The 20850-nt window shown below is 61.6% G+C and overlaps 3 protein-coding genes across 6 annotated transcripts in view; 1 reads left to right on the top strand and 2 right to left on the bottom strand.

Moving 5' to 3' along the window:
* Nucleotides 1–10598, top strand: part of SLC4A2 (solute carrier family 4 member 2) — a 14815-nt gene extending 4217 nt beyond the window's left edge. The window contains exons 4-23 of the mRNA XM_029954418.1: nucleotides 35–276; nucleotides 360–478; nucleotides 1878–2110; nucleotides 2200–2342; nucleotides 3333–3513; nucleotides 5347–5482; nucleotides 5615–5780; nucleotides 5917–6031; nucleotides 6144–6328; nucleotides 6420–6645; nucleotides 6761–6976; nucleotides 7073–7221; nucleotides 7347–7541; nucleotides 8134–8388; nucleotides 8508–8597; nucleotides 8782–8948; nucleotides 9312–9565; nucleotides 9656–9825; nucleotides 10098–10271; nucleotides 10367–10598. Of these exons, the coding sequence (XP_029810278.1) occupies nucleotides 35–276; nucleotides 360–478; nucleotides 1878–2110; nucleotides 2200–2342; nucleotides 3333–3513; nucleotides 5347–5482; nucleotides 5615–5780; nucleotides 5917–6031; nucleotides 6144–6328; nucleotides 6420–6645; nucleotides 6761–6976; nucleotides 7073–7221; nucleotides 7347–7541; nucleotides 8134–8388; nucleotides 8508–8597; nucleotides 8782–8948; nucleotides 9312–9565; nucleotides 9656–9825; nucleotides 10098–10271; nucleotides 10367–10447 (3497 nt within the window). The 3' untranslated portion in view covers nucleotides 10448–10598. The remainder of the gene's footprint in view (nucleotides 1–34; nucleotides 277–359; nucleotides 479–1877; nucleotides 2111–2199; nucleotides 2343–3332; nucleotides 3514–5346; nucleotides 5483–5614; nucleotides 5781–5916; nucleotides 6032–6143; nucleotides 6329–6419; nucleotides 6646–6760; nucleotides 6977–7072; nucleotides 7222–7346; nucleotides 7542–8133; nucleotides 8389–8507; nucleotides 8598–8781; nucleotides 8949–9311; nucleotides 9566–9655; nucleotides 9826–10097; nucleotides 10272–10366) is intronic.
* A 102-nt stretch (nucleotides 10599–10700) lies between these two features.
* Nucleotides 10701–15186, bottom strand: FASTK (Fas activated serine/threonine kinase). Of its 2 annotated transcripts, none has more exons than XM_029954787.1 (10): nucleotides 14997–15186; nucleotides 13792–14214; nucleotides 13116–13295; nucleotides 12857–12996; nucleotides 12161–12374; nucleotides 11897–12056; nucleotides 11541–11632; nucleotides 11303–11444; nucleotides 11117–11231; nucleotides 10701–10914 (listed from the first exon to the last, which is right to left on the bottom strand). In XM_029954787.1, the coding sequence occupies exons 1-10, from the start codon at nucleotides 15076–15078 to the stop codon at nucleotides 10807–10809; spliced, it is 1656 nt and encodes a 551-aa protein (XP_029810647.1). In that variant the 5' UTR covers nucleotides 15079–15186; the 3' UTR covers nucleotides 10701–10806. The 2 variants fall into 2 exon arrangements, with proteins under 2 accessions (XP_029810647.1, XP_029810651.1); XM_029954791.1 differs by lacking the exon at nucleotides 14997–15186 and adding an exon at nucleotides 14413–14985.
* A 256-nt stretch (nucleotides 15187–15442) lies between these two features.
* TMUB1 (transmembrane and ubiquitin like domain containing 1) lies at nucleotides 15443–18061 on the bottom strand. 3 transcript variants are annotated; one of them, XM_029954778.1, is made up of 3 exons: nucleotides 17823–18061; nucleotides 16553–16836; nucleotides 15443–16256 (listed from the first exon to the last, which is right to left on the bottom strand). In XM_029954778.1, exons 1-3 carry the CDS (start codon nucleotides 17967–17969, stop codon nucleotides 15905–15907), a joined length of 783 nt encoding a protein of 260 aa, XP_029810638.1. In that variant the 5' UTR covers nucleotides 17970–18061; the 3' UTR covers nucleotides 15443–15904. The 3 variants fall into 3 exon arrangements, with proteins under 3 accessions (XP_029810638.1, XP_029810633.1, XP_029810639.1); XM_029954773.1 differs by having other exon boundaries at nucleotides 16553–16971; nucleotides 17823–18053; XM_029954779.1 differs by having other exon boundaries at nucleotides 16553–16971; nucleotides 17813–17827.
* Between the last annotated feature and the right edge of the window lie 2789 nt (nucleotides 18062–20850).

The following is a 20850-nucleotide window of genomic DNA, read 5'->3' as shown; positions in this document are numbered from 1 at the left end:
TCCTGCCTGCAGCTGGCCACTCTCCTCCCTGTAGACCACCGCCAGTCCTCCCACCACATCCATCACCCACTGTCCGCTCACTTGCCTCCGGACACTCGCCGCCGCAAGACCCCCCAGGGCCTGGGACGGAAGCCTCGAAGGCGCCCTGGGGCCTCCCCCACTGGGGAGACCCCCACCATTGAAGAGGGGGAAGAAGACGAGGATGAGACCAGCGAGGCCGAGGGGGCCCGGGCACTTACCCAACCATCGCCTGCCTCCACACCCTCTTCGGTGCAGGTGAGTGGGGGCAGGGCTCCTGGGGGAGTGTCTCCGGGGATCCTGAGCCTGGCCTCACCTGTGCTCACGGATTCCTGTTCCAGTTCTTTCTCCAGGAGGATGAAGGCATTGACCGGAAGGCAGAGAGGACCAGTCCGTCTCCTCCTCCAGCAGTGCCCTACCAGGAGGTGGCTCCTCGGGCCAGCAAAGGGGCCCAGACTGGGTAAGTGTCCCCAGAGCCATCCCCTACTGGGGTCAGTGAGGTGATGGGGAGGGGAACAAAGCATGAGCCTCAGGATCCTCAGACTGGTGTTCAAATCTCACCCTGCCCCTTTGGGCAAGTACGACCTCTCTCAGCCTCAGCCTTTTCGTGTGTAGAATAATAGAACCTCTCTAATAATAACAATAATAGTAGAATAATAATAATAATAATGGAACCTGTCTCGCAAGGCAAGTCAGTTGGGGACGGAAGGGTGGTGTGAGTGAAGGTTAAGTGCGGGGAAGCCTGGCCCAGAGCAGGTGTGCAGGCTAAGCCCCCCTCCGCCGTCTCCCGCACCTGTGGCTTTGGTGGAACAGTGTTGAGCACTGGGTGAGGGTTGGATCGGCACCTCCAAGTACCCCCTGGGGCTCCAAGATGGACAGGACAGGGAGAACCCCCTTTCGCTTCTGGGAAATGACACCAGAAAAGTTACTGTGCTGAAGGGCAGCTTTAGGTGGCCTCAGTGGGGGTTGGAGTTTGGGGGTGTCAGCCAGAAAAGGCTTGCTGGAGGAAGTCGCTTCGACCTGGGTCTCAAGGTCACGACTATCACGGACCTGTTGTTTTCTGGGTGCCAGGCAGCGTGAAGGGCTGCAGGGAACAGAAGGGCACACTCTGGGACGGTCTGGTTCATGTGCATGGGGGCACGAGCTGGCTGGCAGCCCAGTGGGAAGTAAAGGAGCCTCAGAGAGTGTGGCTTTGGAAAAGTAGGTGAGATTTGTGGGCAGGGGTGCAGACAGAACTGAGAGCCCTGGGGGCGGGGGATGAGTGGATGTCAGGGAAGAGAGCCTGTCGGGAGGGAGTCGTTTGGGATGGGGGTCCCGGGCTTGGGGCAGGGCAGAGGGTGGCATGGGGAGCAGTTTAGGGTGCTGTGGCAGGGCCTGGGCGCCCTGGGAGTGGCAGAGGGGAAGGAGGCGTCCTGACTTGGGGGGCAGGAGCTGCCACCTGTTAGGTGTTCATGTTCTCATGACCGCCAGGGAGCTGTCTGTACTTTGAAAGGCTGGTTCTTACATCCTTTGCTGCATTTGGTTAGGAGCTTGGACATGTGACCCCCTTTGGGTCCATGGTGCAGGGCGTGCTTGAGGGGGCCGGGGGGTAGGAGGCCCTGTGCTAGCTGAGTTTCCAGGCGCCACCCCGCCCCCACGCCCCAGCAGGCTGGCCCCAGCTCTGGTTTGCTGCTGGGGAGTTGCTGTTTGGAGGGAGCGGGCGTGATTGCTGGATTTAAATGATGCTTCCTCCTCCGGGATCCTCCCTCTTCCACATCCACGCCCTCCAGGCGCGGGGTGCGGGGGCGTGGGGTCTGGTTGGGGTCCCCCTCCCAGGATCCTGTGCGTGGCTCCCGCTCACAACTGCTCTGTCTGTCCAGAGCCCCTGTGGAAGAGGTGGCGGCTGTGGCCAGTGGCACGGCAGGAGGTGATGATGGGGGCGCTTCCGGGCGCCCCCTGACCAAAGCGCAGCCTGGACACCGGAGCTACAACCTGCAGGAGAGGAGGCGCATCGGAAGCATGACTGGGGCCGAGCAGGCCCTGCTGCCCCGCGTCCCCACAGACGAGAGCGAGGCCCAGACGCTGGCCACCGCGGACCTGGACCTCATGAAGAGTGAGTGCCAGGCGCGGGCCAAGCTGAGTGCTGGTGGGGGTGGGAGTAAGAGAAAGGGGAAGACGGTCCTGTTCCTCTGCCTCCTGCAGGTCACCGGTTTGAGGACGTTCCTGGAGTGCGTCGGCACTTGGTGCGGAAGAACGCCAAAGGGTCTGGGCAGGGTGGCCGGGAAGGGCGAGAGCCTGTCCCCACACCTCGGACCCGGCCCCGGGCTCCCCACAAGCCTCACGAGGTACTGTTCTCTGCTTCCCACCCTTCTGTCATCTCCCTGTCCATCTTCTCCCCACAGCCCCCACCACCTCTTGCACCAGCAATAATCTCGAACTCCAGGGCTGCCGTCTGCGGGTGTGAAGGTTGTGCACTGCACAAGGATCCTTGCCATTGTTGATTTGGGTGTTAGGATTCTGATTCACATCTTAGACACTCTTGATTTCTGTATCATGGCCATTTCCTGGCAGCTGGCCTTGAGGAGCTTGACCCATTGGGCTAGAGGTGGAGCAGTACACTTCATTGTTTGGAATCCAGTCACCTGTTGGGTCCTTCCCCACCTGTGAAGATGACAGCCCAGCTGGCACGAGCCATAAATCAGGGGCAGTGATTGGCCAGGATCACTCAGTTACTTAGTGGCGCTGTCCATCTGAGGCTCCAGAGCTCTGGTCCCAAACCCCACCCCTTCCGGTGGATTTTTTTTTTTAACCTTTTTAGTGAGGTTTAACAGCCTGCAGTGAGGTGCGCTGGGGCCAGGCGTACAGCTCGGCGATGTTTTTGCACACGTCAACCCCTGGCTAACTCCCTGGACGGGGGACGTTTTCTGCAATCGGCTCCTTCCCGCCTCTGCTCGTGCCCTGCATGGTGACTGCTCTCCTGTGGTTCTCAATCGGTTTTGTTGGTCCTTGGTCCTTGGATGTGTATTCATGGCCCTTGGATATGTATTCATGGTCCTTGGATGTGTATTCATGGCCCTTGGATGTGTATTCATGGCCCTTGGATGTGTATTCATGTCGGAACATTCCGCGGGGGGCGGGAGGGGTGGTGGCGTGGGATGTGTTGACCATTCGTCAACCGTCTGCCACGTCACACATGGTGCTGAGTGTTTTGTATACTTTTTCTTTTGATCCCCACAACAGGTGGGGTATTGCTCCCATGTTCCTCCGTGCGGCGCCGGAACAGACCCCGGCCCTGCTGGCTCTGACCCCACTGCACCCCCCCATCTTTCCCCAAGGTGTTCGTGGAGCTCAATGAGTTGCTGCTGGACAAAAACCAGGAGCCTCAGTGGCGGGAGACGGCACGCTGGATCAAGTTCGAGGAGGACGTGGAGGAGGAGACGGAGCGCTGGGGGAAGCCCCATGTGGCCTCGCTGTCCTTCCGCAGCCTCCTGGAGCTCCGCCGGACCCTGGCCCATGGTAACCTGCCCTGCCCTCCCATCCTCACGCCAGGGAAATCTTGTTGTCTGAGCCTGTTCTCTGAGGACCAGAAACCCGCACGTTTATCTTTTTTTTTAATGTTTATTTTTCTTGTTTTTTTATTGGAGTGCATTCTATTTTTAAATATAGTTTATTTAATTTGAGAGAGAGAGAGAGCACGTGCACACGCGTGAGTGTGGGGGGGGCAGAGGGAGAGAGAGAGAGAGAGAGAGAGAGAGAGAGAGAGAGAGAGAGAGAGAGAATCCCAAGCAAGCTCTGCACGGTCAGTGTGGAGCCTGATGTAGGGCTCGATCTCATGAACTGCGAGATCATGACCTGAGCTAAAATCGAGAGTCTGGACACTTAACAAGCTGAGCCCCCGAGGTGGCCTCAAGTGTTCATTTATTTTTCAGAGAGGGAGGCAGAGGGCCAGCGGGGGAGGGGCAGAGAGAGGGAGACACAGAATGTGAAGGTGGCTCCAGGCTCTGAGACGTCAGCACAGAGCCCGACGCGGGGCTTCAGCTCACAAACCGCGAGATCGTGACCTGATCAGATGCTTAACTGACTGAGCCACTCAGGCCCCGCCCCCCCACGGATATGTCTTAACCAGCACAGTGCATACTGTTACCAGAGCCCGGGTCAGAGCCTTCTCTTCTCTTGATGTCACATAGCCTGTCACCTCTTGGGCTCTGTCACTGGTGACTGCAGGGCAGGATTGACAACTCCTTGTTATCTGGCTTTTTTAGCAAATAGCTTCTTTAAGTGATGTTTTCTGATAACTGAAGCTGGTATGTTAGGGATGCTGACGTGTTTTTAAAGAATTTTGACAGATTTTCCTGAAATGATCTAATCTACAGGGCTACGCAAACTTTTATTTTTTCAAAGATTTCTGCTTGTAAGTGATCTCTACACCCAACACGGGGCTTGAACTCACAACCCCACGATCAGGAGTCTCCTGCTCCACCAACTGAGCTAGCCAGGTGCCCCTCAGGCTATGTAAATTCCACTAAAAGACCAAAATGCAAGGGTCTCAGGGTCTGCGTCTGAGATTTCTGTGCCTTGTTTCCTCCTTCCCACTGGGGAGGTCACTCCCAGTTGCTGTCAGAGGGCCTGTTTGTATGCAGCTCAGAACCCAGAAACCTGCCGTCAGAACTATTTCAAACCCAGGAGTGGAGAGGCCTGAGCAAGGCCTGCAGGCTTTGTGGGAGGCGCCACGGCGCAGGCCCTTCTCACGGGGCTCTGCGTCTGGTCATCCTTTAGTTCTGTGTTCCTCCACGTTGACCTTGACAGGTGACCTGCTCGCTTTGGAAAGGACTTCCGTTTCTGTATCAAATAGTCGTTCAGAGCAGTGACCGGTAGAAAGATCTGGAACCTGTCCTGTGAGCAGCTGTTGGACTTGGGGGAAGTCGAGGCGCACAGGGGGAGGGTGACATCTTCAGATGACTCCAGGTCCCAGATGGGCCACGTCACGCTCTGCGGGCAGAACTAGGACCCTGGAGAGGACGTTAGGGGGAGGCAGCATGTAGTTCGCTGCAAGGAGGGACTTTCCAACAGCGAAAAGTGGCCCCGTCTGAGTGGACAGCCTGGGGTGCCCCAGTCGAGGCCTCTGGGAGGGAGGGCCCTGCCTCGGTGGCCTTTGCCAAGCCCCACCACGTTCGTGTGGGAGAGAGTGCCGGATTGAACAGGTCACAGAGGCGACGGGGCCGGGGCTGGGGCTCTGTCCCTGGCCTGTGCTCACCTGGCTGGCCCCTCGTGCCTGGTCCTCGCTCCCTTCCACCCCCCGGCCGCACTTCCTGCCTGTGATGACCGCCCCTCTCTGCCATCCTGTCCCAGGGGCCGTGCTGCTGGACCTGGACCAGCAGACCCTGCCGGGGGTGGCCCACCAGGTGGTGGAGCAGATGGTCATCTCTGACCAGATCAAGGCTGAGGACAGAGCCAACGTGCTGCGGGCCCTGCTGCTGAAACACAGGTGAGGTCCTCCTGACACCCTGCCTGACCCCTGTCCTGGCCACCCCCCCCTTCACCGCCCGCTGCCCCTGCCACCTGACCCCTGTCCTGGCCACCCTCCCCTTCCTTCACTGCCCTCTCTCTGCCCTTCTAGCCACCCAAGTGATGAGAAGGACTTCTCCTTCCCTCGAAACATCTCAGCCGGCTCCCTGGGCTCCCTGCTTGGGCACCACCACGGCCAGGGAGCTGAGAGTGACCCCCATGTCACCGAGCCTCTCATCGGAGGTGTGCCCGAGACTCGGCTAGAGGTGGAGCGAGAGGTGAGGGGGACCGGCGGCCCCGCCGGCTTCAGGTCCCAGCCACCACAGGACTGTGAGCAGGCCCCAAGTGAACACGCTGGGGGAGGGGGGGTGGCGGGGAGGGCAGGGGCTGAGCTCCGCTCTTCCACGTTTCCAGCGGGAGCTGCCACCTCCGGCCCCGCCATCCGGCATCACCCGCTCCAAGTCCAAGCACGAACTGAAGCTCCTGGAGAAGATCCCTGAGAACGCTGAGGCCACGGTGGTCCTTGTGGGTATGTGGGCGAGTCTCGGGGGCGGGGGTGTCGGCGGCCACGCCTGCCTTGGGGCCGGGGCTGGGGGGGCGGCCTGTGCCCTCGCCTGCCCGTGATGGCACCGTGCCCGTAGGCTGCGTGGAGTTCCTCTCCCGCCCCACCATGGCCTTCGTGCGGCTGCGGGAGGCCGTGGAGCTGGACGCGGTGCTGGAGGTGCCCGTGCCCGTGCGCTTCCTCTTCCTGCTGCTGGGCCCGAGCAGCGCCAACATGGACTACCATGAGATCGGCCGCTCCATCTCCACCCTCATGTCGGACAAGGTCAGGCCCTCCCTGGGGGTCTCGCCCCGCCCTGCCGCAGGCTCCTTGCCCGCACGCTGTGCCCTCACCGGTCCCACGCCTGCTTTGGCAGCAATTCCACGAGGCAGCCTACCTGGCAGATGAGCGGGAGGACCTGCTGACGGCCATCAACGCCTTTCTGGACTGCAGCGTGGTGCTGCCGCCCTCGGAGGTGCAGGGCGAGGAGCTGCTGCGCTCCGTCGCTCACTTCCAGCGCCAGATGCTCAAGAAACGGGAGGAACAGGGCCGGCTGTTGCCCATGGGGGCAGGACTGGAGCCCAAATCGGCCCAGGATAAGGGTACGGGCCGGGGGCAAGGACTCGGGGGTGCCGGTTGGGGTCCGCGTGTCCGTGGAGGGGCGGGGTGAGCACGCAGGGGCTGCCGCGGGCGCCCTGACGGAGGCCTGGGCTGCAGCGCTCCTGCAGATGGTAGAGGCGGCGGGCGCAGTCGAAGACGATCCCCTCCGGCGGACGGGCCGGCCCTTCGGGGGCCTGATCCGGGACGTGCGGCGCCGCTATCCCCACTACCTGAGCGACTTCCGAGATGCGCTGGACCCCCAGTGCCTGGCTGCCGTCATCTTCATCTACTTCGCCGCCCTGTCCCCTGCCATCACCTTTGGGGGGCTGCTAGGTAAAGAGAGGCTTCGGGTGGGGGAGCAGGGCACATCCAGGGCCCTGGCCACCAGGTCCTGAGCTGCATCCTGCGCTCCCCCCACCAACACCCCAGGAGAGAAAACGCAGGACCTGATTGGGGTGTCAGAGCTGATCATGTCCACGGCGCTCCAGGGTGTCATCTTCTGCCTGCTGGGGGCCCAGCCACTGCTGGTGATCGGCTTCTCCGGGCCCCTGCTGGTGTTTGAGGAGGCCTTCTTCTCGGTAAGGGCCCAGGCTACCCAGGGGCTGGCCCTCCCTGTCCCGCCGCAGCTGCCCTCCTGCTCCCCAACATGCCCACCTTGCCAGCCCCGGGCTCTGGGCCTGACTGGGCACACCCCCCACCCCAGTTCTGTAGCAGCAACAACCTGGAGTACCTGGTGGGCCGCGTGTGGATCGGCTTCTGGCTGGTGCTTCTGGCCCTGCTCATGGTCGCCCTGGAGGGAAGCTTCCTCGTGCGATTTGTCTCCCGGTTCACCCAGGAGATCTTTGCCTTCCTCATCTCCCTCATCTTCATCTATGAGACCTTCTACAAGCTGATCAAGGTGAGCAGGCCCTGCTGAGAACGGCCGGGAAGGGGTGAGGCCTCGGGACTGGAGGGAGCCGGGGCGCGTCCTGCCCCTCTCTCGTTCTCGCTCTGGGTGTGACCTTCCAGGCTGCCCCAAGCTCCCCTGGGCTGCTGTCCAAGGAGCCCACGGAGCACTGGCTGGTTCTTCCTCGAGGCCCCCCACCACCCTCCCTGTCCCCGACACACATCCTGGGGCTGCAGATCAATCCCAAACACTCGCGTACTTTTAACAACAAAGGTGGTAACACGTCCTCTTGTTCAAGTGGCAAACAATCTGGAAGCATAAGAGCAACGCAATTGGGCACCAGACCCGTGCCTGTGTCCAGTTTGTGGGGGGGACCTGCCCCTGTGGTCCTCCGCGCTCCCCTGCTGCCCGAGGTAGACGTGCCCCTCTCCCAGTGCCCGGTTTTCCTTGCTCACAGCCGGCGACTTCAGCCATTTTCTTGATCAACGGCACAAACCCTGAGGCCAGGCCCACCGTCCCCTCTCCCATCTGCCCTGCTCCGCATACATCCAGCCCCAGAAATCTCCCCAGTTTCGCTGATGGAGTCCTTTGTCCTGTCCCTCAGATCTTCCAGGAACATCCCCTCCATGGCTGCTCGGTCTCCAACAGCTCTGAGGCGGACGGCAGTGAGAACACCACATGGCACGGGGCGGGAGCCACACCGGCGCCGGGGAACGGGAGCTTGCCTGTGCCACCCGGGCAGGGGAGGCCCCGCGGCCAGCCCAACACGGCCCTGCTGTCGCTGGTGCTCATGGCCGGCACCTTCTTCATCGCCTTCTTCCTGCGCAAGTTCAAGAACAGCCGGTTTTTCCCTGGCCGGGTGAGTGGGTTGAAATGCAGGAGGGAGGTGGAAGTGGGGGGCCAGGAAGGGGGACCTCAGAAGCAGGGCTGGAGCGAGGTGAGGGGGGGCCCGCCTCTGAGCACGGTGCTCACCCACAGGTGCGGCGGGTGATTGGGGACTTTGGGGTGCCCATCGCCATCCTCATCATGGTGCTCGTGGATTACAGTATTGAGGACACCTATACCCAGGTGAGGCGGAGCCGCGTGGCACCGGGCCCCGTGTGCTCCCTTCCCACCCAGCCCAGAGCTGCCTCAGCTGAGCAGACGCCAGGTCTCTTCCACAACCTGCCCTTGGCCTTCACCCGCCCTCCCCCGCCCCTCTCCCTCCATCGTTCACCAACCCCCCCCCCCGGCCCCACCCTCTCTCCTGCAGAAGCTGAGCGTGCCCAGCGGGTTCTCTGTGACAGCCCCCGAAAAGCGGGGCTGGGTCATCAACCCTCTGGGGAAGAATGGCTCCTTCCCCGTGTGGATGATGGTCGCCAGCCTCCTGCCCGCCATCCTGGTCTTCATCCTCATCTTCATGGAGACGCAAATCACCACGTGAGTGGTCCAAGCAGGGAAGGGAACTCTGCAGACAGGATCCACGTCGTTCCTGGCAGGGCTGGAGCCCCAGCCAGGCTGGGAGATAATGGGTGCGCTGGGTGAGGGGAGGCCAGGATGCCAGGCTGGCCCCTAGAATTTATTTCACAGGCAATGGAAAGTTCCAGTGGCATTCGCTGCGATGGGCGAGGTAGACGGGAAGCTGTCCTGAAGGGCGAGGAGGGCGGCCTGGGGAGGACTCAGCTCCGCTACAGAGGGCCCAGCAGCTTCCCAAACGAGACAGAGGCCACTGGCTGGATGCTCTGGAAAGACCCGGCTGCGCAGCAGGCTGGTCCCAGGACATCAGTGAGCACCTGTCCCCAGGCTGATCATCTCCAAGAAGGAGCGCATGCTGCAGAAGGGCTCCGGGTTCCACCTAGACCTGCTGCTCATCGTGGCCATGGGCGGCATCTGTGCTCTGTTCGGCCTGCCCTGGCTGGCTGCCGCCACCGTCCGCTCCGTCACCCACGCCAACGCACTCACTGTCATGAGCAAGGCCGTGGCGCCTGGGGACAAGCCCAAGATCCAGGAGGTCAAGGAGCAGCGGGTGACAGGGCTGCTGGTCGCCCTGCTTGTGGGTACGTCCACCTCTTGCCCCCGCCCTTCCCAGAGTGCTCTCTGAGGATGGGGAGCCCCGGTGCCAGCTGCCCCCCCTCGCCTCCCCACAGGCCTCTCCATTGTGATCGGGGACCTGCTCCGGCAGATCCCCCTGGCTGTGCTCTTCGGGATTTTCCTGTACATGGGAGTTACGTCCCTTAACGGGATCCAGTTCTATGAGCGGATGCACCTGCTGCTCATGCCCCCCAAACACCACCCAGATGTCACTTATGTCAAGAAGGTAAGAGCCCACTTCGAAGAGCCCCATGCCTCTGCCCCTCCTGGTCCGGGGGTATTACCCCCTCTGCCCACTCTGGCCAGCCCCTATTTGGTCTGTGCAGACGCAGCTCTGGGAAGCACCCGGGAAGGCATGTCCAGCCCCACCCCCGTGAAGGGGAAGAGGGTCATCCGTGTCCTGAACGTGGCAGGCCCAGGTGGCCCTCCAAGGCCCCAGGGCCCCCAGAGGCCAGGGAGAAGCCTGGGCTCACGTGTCTCCTCCCGCCTCGCCCCCAGGTTCGGACTCTCCGTATGCACCTGTTCACAGCCCTGCAGCTGCTCTGCTTGGCCCTGCTCTGGGCGGTCATGTCCACGGCCGCCTCCCTGGCCTTCCCCTTCATCCTCATCCTCACAGTGCCGCTCCGCATGGTGGTGCTCACCCGCATCTTCACGGAGCGAGAGATGAAATGTGTAAGGCCACCCGCCCCTCCCCACCAGGCCTGCTCTGGGGTTCCTCTCCCGGGTTGGGGTCAAGACGGACCTCCTGAGTCCCTCCACCCCCACAGCTGGATGCGAACGAGGCGGAGCCGGTGTTTGACGAGCGAGAGGGTGTGGACGAGTACAACGAGATGCCCATGCCAGTGTAGCCGCCGCCCAGACTGACGGCTGAGGGACCGATGGACAGAGGGAACGGGGTGGGGGTGCTCTCCCCATCCCCTCCCTCGTTTTTATTTAAGTGAATAATTTAAAGTCCCCTTTCCATCCCCCCCCACAGTAAAGTGCTTCGGCCCCCACCTATCCTCGGCCTCTGTCTCTGTGTGGGTGGATGGGGAGGAGGCGCAGATGGAACAGAGGTGGGTGAACCCGGCCTGCTCCCTGTCCCAGAAATAAGATGCAGGATGAGGAAGGAGAGGGATTTTAATGAGAAACCAAAACCGAGAACGGCAAAGTGCAAACTGTCCACCCCCCCCCATCGGAGGGTCATTCTGAGCCCCGTGTACGCCCCTCACCCCCCTTCCGGCCCCCAGCGGAGGCCCAAGGCCTGAAGCTTCTGCCTCAGGTAGTTCTTGAGCTGGGGCAGGCCTCTCTGGGACTCCAGTTCCTCGAAGGGTAGCTGTGGGAGAGAGGGCAGCGGGTCACTGGCAGGGCCCGGGGCGGGGGGGGGGGGGGGGGGGGGGGGGGGGGGGGGGGGGGGGGGGGGGGGGGGGGGGGGGGGGGGGGGGGGGGGGGGGGGGGGGGGGGGGGGGGGGGGGGGGGGCGGAGGGGAGGAAGGACGAGAGGGGTTTCTCCCGGGGCGAGGCAGGGGCCGCGCTTACCGGCAGGAGCTGGTAGCCCATGAGGCCCAGGTGCCGCTCCCGTAGGGCCCGGGAGCCCAGCAGCACCCGGCCTTCCCGGCAGAAGTGCCAGCGCTCCCGCAGCATCAGCACCACCCTGCAGGGGGCGGAGCACAGCTCAGGGCGCTGTCCCAGAGGCAGGGGGGAGGCTCTTCCGCCCTCCCTTACCTCTGGGCAGGGTCCTGGTCTTGGGTAGTGGGCTGGGAGGCAGCCTGGCCCTGGGGACAGGACCGAGGAGGGTACGGTAGGAAGGGGTCCTGGGTCCTCACAGGCAGCACGGCCCCAGAGCTGCTGACGCACAACAGAAAGTCTGGAGGGAGGAAGAGAACGGGCAGGTGGCTTCTAGCTGCAGCTCTGTAGCCCGCCGGCCAGGGCCGCCCTCCCCAGCCTCCCACCCACAGTTCACCTGTGCAGTAGCCCGGGGGCACGGTCAGGTCCTGCCGGTATTTCTCCTCCCCCAGCAGCTGGCGCAGCCCCTCCGCCACTATATCCTTGTGACTGCAAGGGGAGGGGCATACACACTGATATGGAGACGCTCAGGACTCTTCTCCCGGATCTCAAGACTCTTCTCCTGGATCGCTCCTGCATCCTTCCCCACCCGGGGCAAATGCCTTCCGTCCCCAGGCCCATTTCCTTCCCCTTCCGTGACTGCTGAGAGCACACCGGCACTGCCAGCTCAGAGGCCCCCTGGCTCTTCCACCCTGTGCGCTTGCAGGCTGGGCCCCACCCCACCCCTCCCCTCCCCCAGGCTGCCCCATCCACCTGTACTTGCAGCGGGCACGGTCAGTGATGAGTGGCTGGGGGAAGATGGACACTCGCTGCCTTCGGGGAAGGCGGGGACCCCGGTACCCCGGAAGCTCCAGCTCCACGGCTGCGTCCAGCAGGGAGAGGTAGCGCCGCACGATCAGGGCATGGGGGGTGCCTGTGGGAAAGCAGGGCAGAGGCTTGCAGGACTGCACACCCCCACCCCCACTCGCCCCTGCCCGCTGGCCCTCGGGGACCCAGCCAGCCCTCCTGTCCTCGAACCACTGATGTGGTTGATGAATCCTGGGGAAAAGACAAAGTGCAGGGCCCTGAAGGGCAGGCACCGCAGCTGACACAGTGACATCAAGATGTTGACAGTAGCCAGGGGGGCCACCCCTGCTTCCCGAGCCAGGATCCTCTCCAGGCAGGGCATAAACTGCTGTTCCAGGGGCAAGTAGTTCAGCCGCCCAAAGGGCAGGACCAACTTCTGTACCACCTGTGAAGGAAGAGCAGCCCTTCACCCCGCGTGAACCAGTTCTGCGCAGTCACAAGCTGAACCTCGGGGAGGCTTGGCCTGCAAGCTTCCATCTCCGTCAAGGCAGACCAATCCCTCTACCCCGACGTACACACAAGTTTGATAGTATAACCAGTGTCTTGAGCCCCATGGGATTAACCAAACCAGTGGAGGAGACATCGATGTGGGGGCTGGCCCCAGAGACTTAGAGGAGTGGGCTCAACAAAGCTAAGCCAGCGCCGTGTGCTTGGAGAACTGCAGAGAACCAGGCAGACACGCTGGGTAGGTGGACAAGCCAGGAGGGTGTGAGCAAAGACGAGACGCCAGGGGACAGAGCAGAGAGCCTGGCTGGCAGGCTGCCGCAGGGCGCAGCATCTGCTCACGCTGAATGGGGGGCAGGGCCTGACAAGGCGCCCCAAGGAGGGCTTAGGAGAGGAGCAGGGCAGGGTGGGGGGTAGCCCCACCTTGCTGCTGAGCTGCGTTTCCTGGGCCACCAGGAAGTAAGCGATGGCTTCCAGAAGCTGGGGCTCCCGCAGCCGGTGGCGGGCCAGGTGCTGGGCCAGGAGCACCATCACGTGCGGAGTCAGGTCCTCTGGCCTGGCCTCTGCGGAGAACAGCCGATTATGCTCGGCCTGGTCTGGGCTACGCCTTGTAGCCTAGACACCACCACCTGCCACCTCCTCGGGCCCCTCCCCGTCACCTGCCTCTAGTCCCCTCCAGCACCTGCCAGGCTGCGGATAAGGTGCTGCTTCGGATGCCTCAGGAAATGGGGGCAGCTCAGAGCAGCTTCCAGTCTTTGCCCGCGGAGAAGGATAGGTTGCAGAGAGAGAGGTGTCTTTGGAGGGAGGCGGAACCTTCGCTCCTGCTCCAGGGCACACATCAAAGGCCCATCTGATGGGAAGCCTGAGAGGGAGAGGGTCAGAGGAGGCGGTCCTGGTAACGAAGAGCTGCTCTCTTCCAGGCATGGGGTTCAGTGGGTGAATTCCCAACCTTTCACATCTCCGTGTTCTGGACTGGAAGGGTTGCTACAGTGTAAGTGGAAACACTGGAGAAAGGTGAAATGCCACGTGAACATAATGGTATCAGGATGGTCTGTGGGGGAAGGGCCTCTTACAAAGATGGCAAGTACGTCCTCATCTCGTGCCAACGGTGACACGCCATTGTGGCTTTCTAGAGCGCTATGTTAGGAGGAATCGGGGTTGGCGCCCTAGCTAAGCTGGATGGAAGGCTGCTGGACTTCTGGCGTCTGCTGTGAAGACGGGAGCGGCAGCGCGTGCGCCAGGGCAGGTGCCGCTCCTGGCAGAGCCTGGGAGGTGAGTTCTGCCAGTGATCTCGGGTCTTCTACGCTCTTTCTCTATTCTTGCGTCAACACCCACCCACCCCAAGACACACTCCTCACCAAGTAAAACGGCAAGGTGCAGACACACGTGGATGGTGTGAATATCAAAGGACGGGCAGTTTCGGACGATGAGCTGACTCAAGTCCTGTAGTGTGGCCTGCTCCACGGGAGGGGGCCGTGGCTGAGACCCCAAGAGCTGGCCCAGGCGACGAAGTGCCACGGGGTAGTGATGGGCGCGCACCTTGGTGGGGTTCTGGCCCAGCCAGCGCAGCAGCTCCCCAGGGCTCCTCGCCTGTTCCAGAAGCCGCTGTAGCCCCTGCACAGGGCCTGCATGGAGGCCGCCTCCAGGAGGCCGGTCCCCCCACTTGCTGGGCCCCAGACAGCAGGGCAGTACTGGCGGGAGCAGCAGCAGGCCAGAGAGTCGAGCAGCAGAGGCCTGGGCAGAGAGCAGGACTCGAAGCATGGAGTTTGGTGATGGAGACCCTGAGAGGCAGCCCAGAAAAGGGGGTGAGGTTTTCTCCAAAGGGGAGGAAAACCTGCTATCTTACTCCTTATATCTCGCACCCCATTCAGAGGGCCCTGGGGTTGGAGCAACCCAGACTCATGGACACCCTTCCTGGGGACTGCTCTTTAGTCTTCCCCACCCCGCCCCGCTCTGTCTTTCATCCTTTGAAACAGCACCTTCGGTGTACGCGGCACAGGGAAACTACAAAGCAAGTGCACATGCATTACGCGTCTCCTTTGATCCGCCACACGCTCCGATGAGGCGACAGCCAGGGCCTGCACTACATCGACTTCACAGGTGGAGAAACCAAGGCCCAGAGAGGAAAAGGGGTTAAGCCCGAGGTCAAGAATCGGGTTAGTGGTCGCGCCCAGCCTGGAGCCCAGCTGGCCCCGTCGACCCACCCTCCTGACCACGTCCCCCTCCCGCAGGAGGCGGCCGAGGCGAGGAGGGTGGAAGGCGGACTCCGCAGCCAGCGGTCCTGGGCTCCATGCTGGGCGCTCCCACTTACCAGCGGCATGACCTTGGACAAGTGGCTTCGTCTCTCTGCCCAAGCCTCCCCGCCCGTGAAGCGAGGACGCAGCGCCCACCTCGCGGGGCGCCCGTGGAGCCCGAGCGCGCAGCTTTGCAAAGGTGCGGAGTCGGCTGTGCCATGGGCTCCCACACCCACCCGGGCCCGGGGACGCCAGCAGACCGTGGTCACGGTCGCCAACACCAACTCCCACCGCCCGCCCGCAACGCGCCCCGCAGGCGCCACCCCTACATGACTCCCCAGGCCCCGTGCAGGTCGCTCCCTCAGTCGGTCTCGGGGCCCGGGAGCCGGGCTCCCTCCGCGGCTGCCTCATCGGAGGGCCACCAAGTCCTCCATCTTCCCAACAGCCCCCAGATCGCGGCCAGGACGCCAATCGCGGCTCAGTCCCGGACCAGGACAGACGTGGCTCCCGACAGGCCCCGCGCGCGCCACCGCCTCCGCCCCGCCCCTCGCTTCCGGGAAGCTGCGCGCGCGGAGCCTGGGCGGTGCCGGGGGCGGAGCCAGAAGGCCAGATTCTCGAGCTCGGGCGTAGAGAGAACGGAAGTCGGCGGCGGGTCGTGTGAGGTTGGCCCCCGGGGAGGGCTCATCGGCTCCCTTCGCTCCTTTCCTCCTGGTGGGCAAGGGTCCCCCGCCCAACACCTCCACGGGCCCACACACTCAGAGACACACACAGAGAGTGAAAACTTCACAGTTCTTTAATCCACGTGTTCCAGAGAAGCCCTCTGCGCATCCCAGCTCCCCTTCACCAGCGCCCCTCAGTCCATGGGTCCCCGAATCAGCCCAAGGAGCTCTTAGGGACTATGAGTGGCTGGCTCCTCAGGCAGAATACTAAGAAGGGCCCAGAGGTGTAGCCCGGCTCTGCCCAGGGCCAAGGCAGTGACAGCAGTTGCCTGACCCCGAAGAGCTGACTGTCAATGGGGGCTGAGAGCCAGCAGCCCCAGGAGGTGGCCCAGAGCCATGGAGGTCACAGGGAGGGGCGTCGGCCGACTCCCGGAGCGCTCTGCTGCGCAGCGCTGGGCTCCAGGGTAGTGGGAAGAGGCAGGCCGGAGAGGTGGGCCTGGGCAGACAACAACTCCCACTGTGTCGTGGGGAGCAAAGTCCGGAGGGGCCGGCGACACTGCCAAGAGCCCGTGGAGGCACTACGGGCGGTACATGGCGAAGGCCAGAAGGCTGAGGAGCAGGGTGAAGCCGGCCAGACCCAGAGTGGCGGTCAGGGGAAAGAAGGGCCGGTACTGGATCTGGCAGTACCAGAGTAGCAGAAGCAGCAGGAGCAGGAGAGGCAGGAGCAGGCTGCCTATTTCCAGCCCGGAGGGGCCTGGCTCGGACCCCGGTGGGCAAGGGGGATGTGGGGGGCCCACGCGTGTGGACACGTGGCAATGGAGAACGCAGTTGGGTGGGAGGTGAAGGCTGCCCAGGGTCTGGCTGTCGTCTCCTAGCAGCTGCCCTTGGTAGATGAGTCGCACCTGCTGTTCCCGGCCGGGAAACTGGGTCCTGAGGAGAGAGGGACCTGGGTAAGAGAGCAGGCCTCAGGCAGTCCTGGTCCCTTGCCCAGAACAACACTCCCACCCCTCACCTTTGCCTCCACCCATCACCCAGTTGGCGGCCTCTGAGGGGGTGGGTCCCTTTCTGCTATAAGGGAACAACACGATGCGGGATGTGGGGACCTCAGCTCCCTCCTCTGCCGAATGAGGGGGGAGTCTCAGATCTCTCTGGTGGCCTTTCCAGGTCTGCGATCATTCCCACCCCCGCTCTTTAGGATTTTCTTTCCTGTCCTCACCCCAGCTTACCTTTTCAGGGAGCCAATGGTATCGTGGGGCCAGGCCCTGGCCACCTGCTCTGAATCGTTGAGGAATTTCAGCCGGAGCACGAGGGGCTCCTGGGGGGAGTCCGGGGATGGCGATGCTGCTGAGAGCCCCACGCCAGGCTCTGGCTGTGCAGCCTGACCTCTGTGTCTCAAGCCGGGAGTTTCGGCTCCGGGGGCCTCCCCTCTGATGCTGCCGGTGACCGCCATGGCTTCACTGGGCTGGGCTGCTGTTGGAGTCCCTGATGGCTGGGGCAGCGGGTCGGCGCCCTCCGTGGTGTGTGTTGAGACCCAGGCGAGAGCCAGCACCAGAAGGCAGGCAAGCACCGCGAAAAGGATGGTCACCTCATCACCCACCCCTTCAATCAAGGCCATGGCACCTGCCTTGCCTGCCACGCTACTGAGCTGGAGAGGCACAAAGAACCTATGAGGGGCCGGCCGGCTGGCCACCAGCCCTCTGAACTTCCACGGGGTCCTGACGCCACCCCACCAAACTCTCCCACAGTCTTTATCCCTCTCCCCCTGACGCAAGCTCCACCCTAGGGCACACACCGCTCTGAAGCCTGATGTCCCAAACTTGCCTCAAGTGCCCCCTCCCGTCACCAAATCCCACGTCCGAACTTGTTCTAACAACCTGAGTTCTAGGTCTTTAACCAGCTCCTCCATTCATGCAAACACTATCCCGACCTGAGGGCCTTGAGGCCCTCACCGAACTTCACCTATTATTCTTCCACCTACTATCCCAGAGTTTACCTACTCCTTCGGCTATTTCGCCCCAAAGCTTATCTACTCCATCATTAAAGGTGTTCCAAGGGGACAGGAAATGGGTTTCTTTCCCCCTGCCTGCAGCCTCGTTTTAACCAAACGCCATCCGCGGCTGGGGACTGCTTCCCAAGGCTTCCCCACACCGCAAGTCAATCTCCGCCCTTTGGCAATTCGGAGCTTCCAAGGATTGCCATCCCTCGACCCAAGTTGGCCCCTCCGGTCTACAGAAGGCCCACCCCGTGGCGGCCCGACTCCGCGCCTCTTCTGGAAGCCTCTCCAAACCCAGGACGCAGGCGGACCCCGGATCCCGCCCAGGAATCCGAGGCTTCGCCCTCCCTACCCCCAGCTCTCCCATCACCCCTCCCATCTCCCCGCCCCCCCCCAGCCCCCCGGAGCCGCGGTAGGGCACCAGCGAACCCGGGGCGGGACGGGCGGGGGCCAGCTGGTGCCCGCGGCGGTGGGGTGGGCGCGGTCAACGCACAGGGACTCACCGCCCGGCTCCGCCAGCTCCATAGCGGACCCTCGGGCACTTCCGGGCGGGAGGCGCTGAGGTCGCGGACACCTGAAGGCACCCCCTCCTTCCCTGCCAAGGCGCCGCCCGAAGCATTGTGGGACTTGTAGTCCCGAGTGGTGCGCATTTCCCGCCCTCCGCCCTGCGGACCCACGTGCGGGGATCCGCAGGATTGTCCCGGTGCCCGCAAGACGCCGAGGGGCCCGCGGGGGCGGGCTTGCTAGTCCCCTGAGGTTTGGGCCACAGTAGGATCCGCCCCCTCCCCTGCTGGCATCCAGGGCATCTGTCACTCCAAAAACCCACGTCAGCCAAAGCACGTCAGAGCACCCGTGTTAACAGACGCGGTGTCTGGGGAGCTCAGGCGGCCCCTATCGCGGTCTGCTCTTATGTCACAGTGAACGCCGAAAGGCACTGCGGGCCCCCTAAATTGACTCTTTGGCTCAGAGCCCAGTAACCATGGGCTGTCTCTTCAGGTTGCTTGAGGCACCCCCTCCCCAAGGCTGGCCACGCTGGCTTGGGCTGTCTTGTTTCCCTCGTCCTTCCCTCCACCTTGTCCCTGTGAGACTATGCAAGAAGCATGGACCTTGGAGCCTGGCACAGGTGCCGAGCTCTCTTCCTGGGTTTATCAACTGTATAACCTTGGCTGTGCTATTGAATCTCTTTGAATCTTAATTTCTTTGTTCCTAAAACATAATTCATAAGGAAATTGTAAGGAAGAAATTAGGTTTCATTAAATAAGTGTGAAAACCATGTGAGATCTGTTACACGGTAGGTATTTGATTACCTAGTACTGGAACACTCTCTCCACCCAAATCGGGGCTTGGAAACTGGGTCCTCGGAGTGTCACCATGTAGAGGGCGTTGAGCCTCAGCTTGGCTTGGGTCGGCTAATTATGGCTTTTCCCTCCTTCCTCTGGGCCACAGAGATCTCATGTCCTGGGTTTTATAGGCCAGTCTTGATGAAAAGCATGTACCCTAGAGTTTTCCATTCAATGCTTACCCGTGGGAGCACAGACCCCAAGTGTTGCCTTGGGAAAGTCAGCTTACACGTATGACAGACAGACCTGACTTCTCTCTAGTTCCTTCCCTCTCTTTCATTTATTCTAGAAACATTTTTAAGTTTATTTACTTTGAGGGGCAAGGGAGTGGCAGAGAGAAGGGGAAAGAATCCCAAGCAGGCTCTGCACTGTCAGCACAGAGCCTGACTCGGGGCTCTATCTCACGAACCAAGAGATCATGACCTGAGCCAAAACCAAGAGTCAGAGGCTTAACCGACTGAGCCACCCAGGGGTCCTGAACATTTATTAAAGGTATACTATATGCCAGCTGCTGTGCATGATGCAGGGAATACAATGGTGAATCACACAGGTAAACTTGTCTCTGCCCTCATGGGGTTCATATAATAGGAGACAGACATGTAGACACACCCACGAGTGCTACCGAAGATCTGTGTCCACTGCTGGAGAAACCTATCTGAGATACTCTCTCTCTCTCTCTTTTTTTTTAACATTTAAAAAAGTGTTTTTATTTATTTTTGAGAGAGAGAGAGAGAGAGACAGCGTGAGCAAGGGAGGGTCAGAGAGAGAAGGAGTCACAGGATCTGAAGACAGGCTCCAGGCTCTGAGCTAGCTGTCAGCACAGAGCCTGACACGGGGCTTGAACCCACGAACCATGAGATCATGACCTAAGCCGAAGTCAGACGCTCAACCGACTGAGCCACCCAGGCGCCCCCCATCTGAGATACTCTTTACCCTCAGCATCTCTCCTGGGAGGTACGTGGTGCAGATTCGTACTGTCCAATCTAGTTAAGCATCTAAAAGACGTGTTTGCTATTGCTTTTAGAATTACACAGCACCAGAGCTAGGTGTTCTGCTCAACCACTATATTTTGCAGTCGAAGCATGGAGAAGAGTACAAGACAGTAACGTCGAACATGTAGATAGAACCTGAATCTCTCAGAGCTAGGGAGGTCCCAGGTGTTGAGTAGCCTGTGCCCGGTTCTTTGGAAGGTACAGGACACTGAGGTGAGTGCATCGGCACTGGGGCAGTGTTGTGTGAGTGACCAAATGGGGGCAACTGTTTGCTGGGAAAAGACCCAGCTTGGCCTGGGAGGTGGAAGTGTGTGCATCAAGATTGACATATGTCAACTGTGCCAGAGGACATCGGGGCAGGCCCCGGAAGGCTGATTGGCTGGGGCCAGTGCCCTGCACATGCCCTCTCTCTGACGTGTTTTAAGAGAGATTGGGGAGGAAGGTGGGCCAGCAGGACTGCAGACAGCTTTGGGAATGGGGATGCAGAGGAACCAGACACTGAAGGGAGCTCCCTGTCTCTGGAAGGAGTGGACAGGAACACAGGATGGGCAAGGGGGTGACAATTAAGAGAGTGACGCGGGCTCTGCTGAGTCTCTTGAATGGGATGAGGGGGGAGAAGAAAGCATAATATTGGATTCCTCTCCCTTCTTTACCTGTGTACCAGCGGGGTGGGGCCGGGGTGGTGGCAGTCAGTGAACTCTCCCGGTCCCAAAGGGGAGTCTTGTAGGAGAAGCCTGAAGATGAGCGAGGACTGTTGTTTCAAGTGTCATTTCAGGGGCCCTGCTGACGAAGGAAGCTCTCAGGGAGAACTGGAAATAGAAGCAGGGAACCCAGATTTCTAGGCTCTGTGCGGCAGAGTTCAGAGGAGACCAGAGAGGACCCTGGGGCAGGGTGGTCCCTGGGGATGATCTCGGACCGGGGAACCGGGGAGCCCGTGTCGCACTAACAGGCAGGACTATGTGAGGCGTAGCTGTGCCTGGGCTGGAGGCCCTTCTAGGCCAATCTGCCGCGCTCATCAGCACCCTCAGGCGCAGGGCACTGTTTCGGGCACTGCCCAAAAATCGGACACCCCACCCAGACCAGAGTAGGCAGGCGAAAGAGAGAGCCGGGGCGGGGAGGAGGCCAGAGCAGCGGTGCGCTTGGGGCTGGTGGCCCTCACGGCCGGGGTGGGTGGGGGCTGGAGAGGAGGCGGAAGGGCC

Source organism: Suricata suricatta, chromosome 2 (genome assembly GCF_006229205.1).
Source record: "Suricata suricatta isolate VVHF042 chromosome 2, meerkat_22Aug2017_6uvM2_HiC, whole genome shotgun sequence".
Lineage (NCBI taxonomy): Eukaryota > Metazoa > Chordata > Mammalia > Carnivora > Herpestidae > Suricata > Suricata suricatta.
The sequence above is the reverse complement of the archived record's forward strand: the minus strand, read 5'-3'. Positions and strand labels throughout refer to the sequence as shown.

What these genes read in the sequence shown, in the direction of transcription:
- FASTK (XM_029954787.1), bottom strand. Translation starts at nt 15,078, where the DNA reads ATGAGGCAGCCGCGGAGGGAGCCCGGCTCCCGGGCCCCGAGACCGACT. An exon ending in ATTCATCAACCACATCAGTG is followed by an intron (nt 12,057 to 12,160) that starts GTTCGAGGACAG and finishes GCTTTCCCACAG; the next exon opens with GCACCCCCCATGCCCTGATC. An exon ending in TGGGCTACCAGCTCCTGCCG is followed by an intron (nt 10,915 to 11,116) that starts GTAAGCGCGGCC and finishes TCTCTCCCACAG; the next exon opens with CTACCCTTCGAGGAACTGGA.
- TMUB1 (XM_029954773.1), bottom strand. Translation starts at nt 17,969, where the DNA reads ATGCGCACCACTCGGGACTACAAGTCCCACAATGCTTCGGGCGGCGCC. An exon ending in GGAGCTGGCGGAGCCGGGCG is followed by an intron (nt 16,972 to 17,822) that starts GTGAGTCCCTGT and finishes GTGCCTCTCCAG; the next exon opens with CTCAGTAGCGTGGCAGGCAA. An exon ending in ACCATTGGCTCCCTGAAAAG is followed by an intron (nt 16,257 to 16,552) that starts GTAAGCTGGGGT and finishes CTCTCTCCTCAG; the next exon opens with GACCCAGTTTCCCGGCCGGG.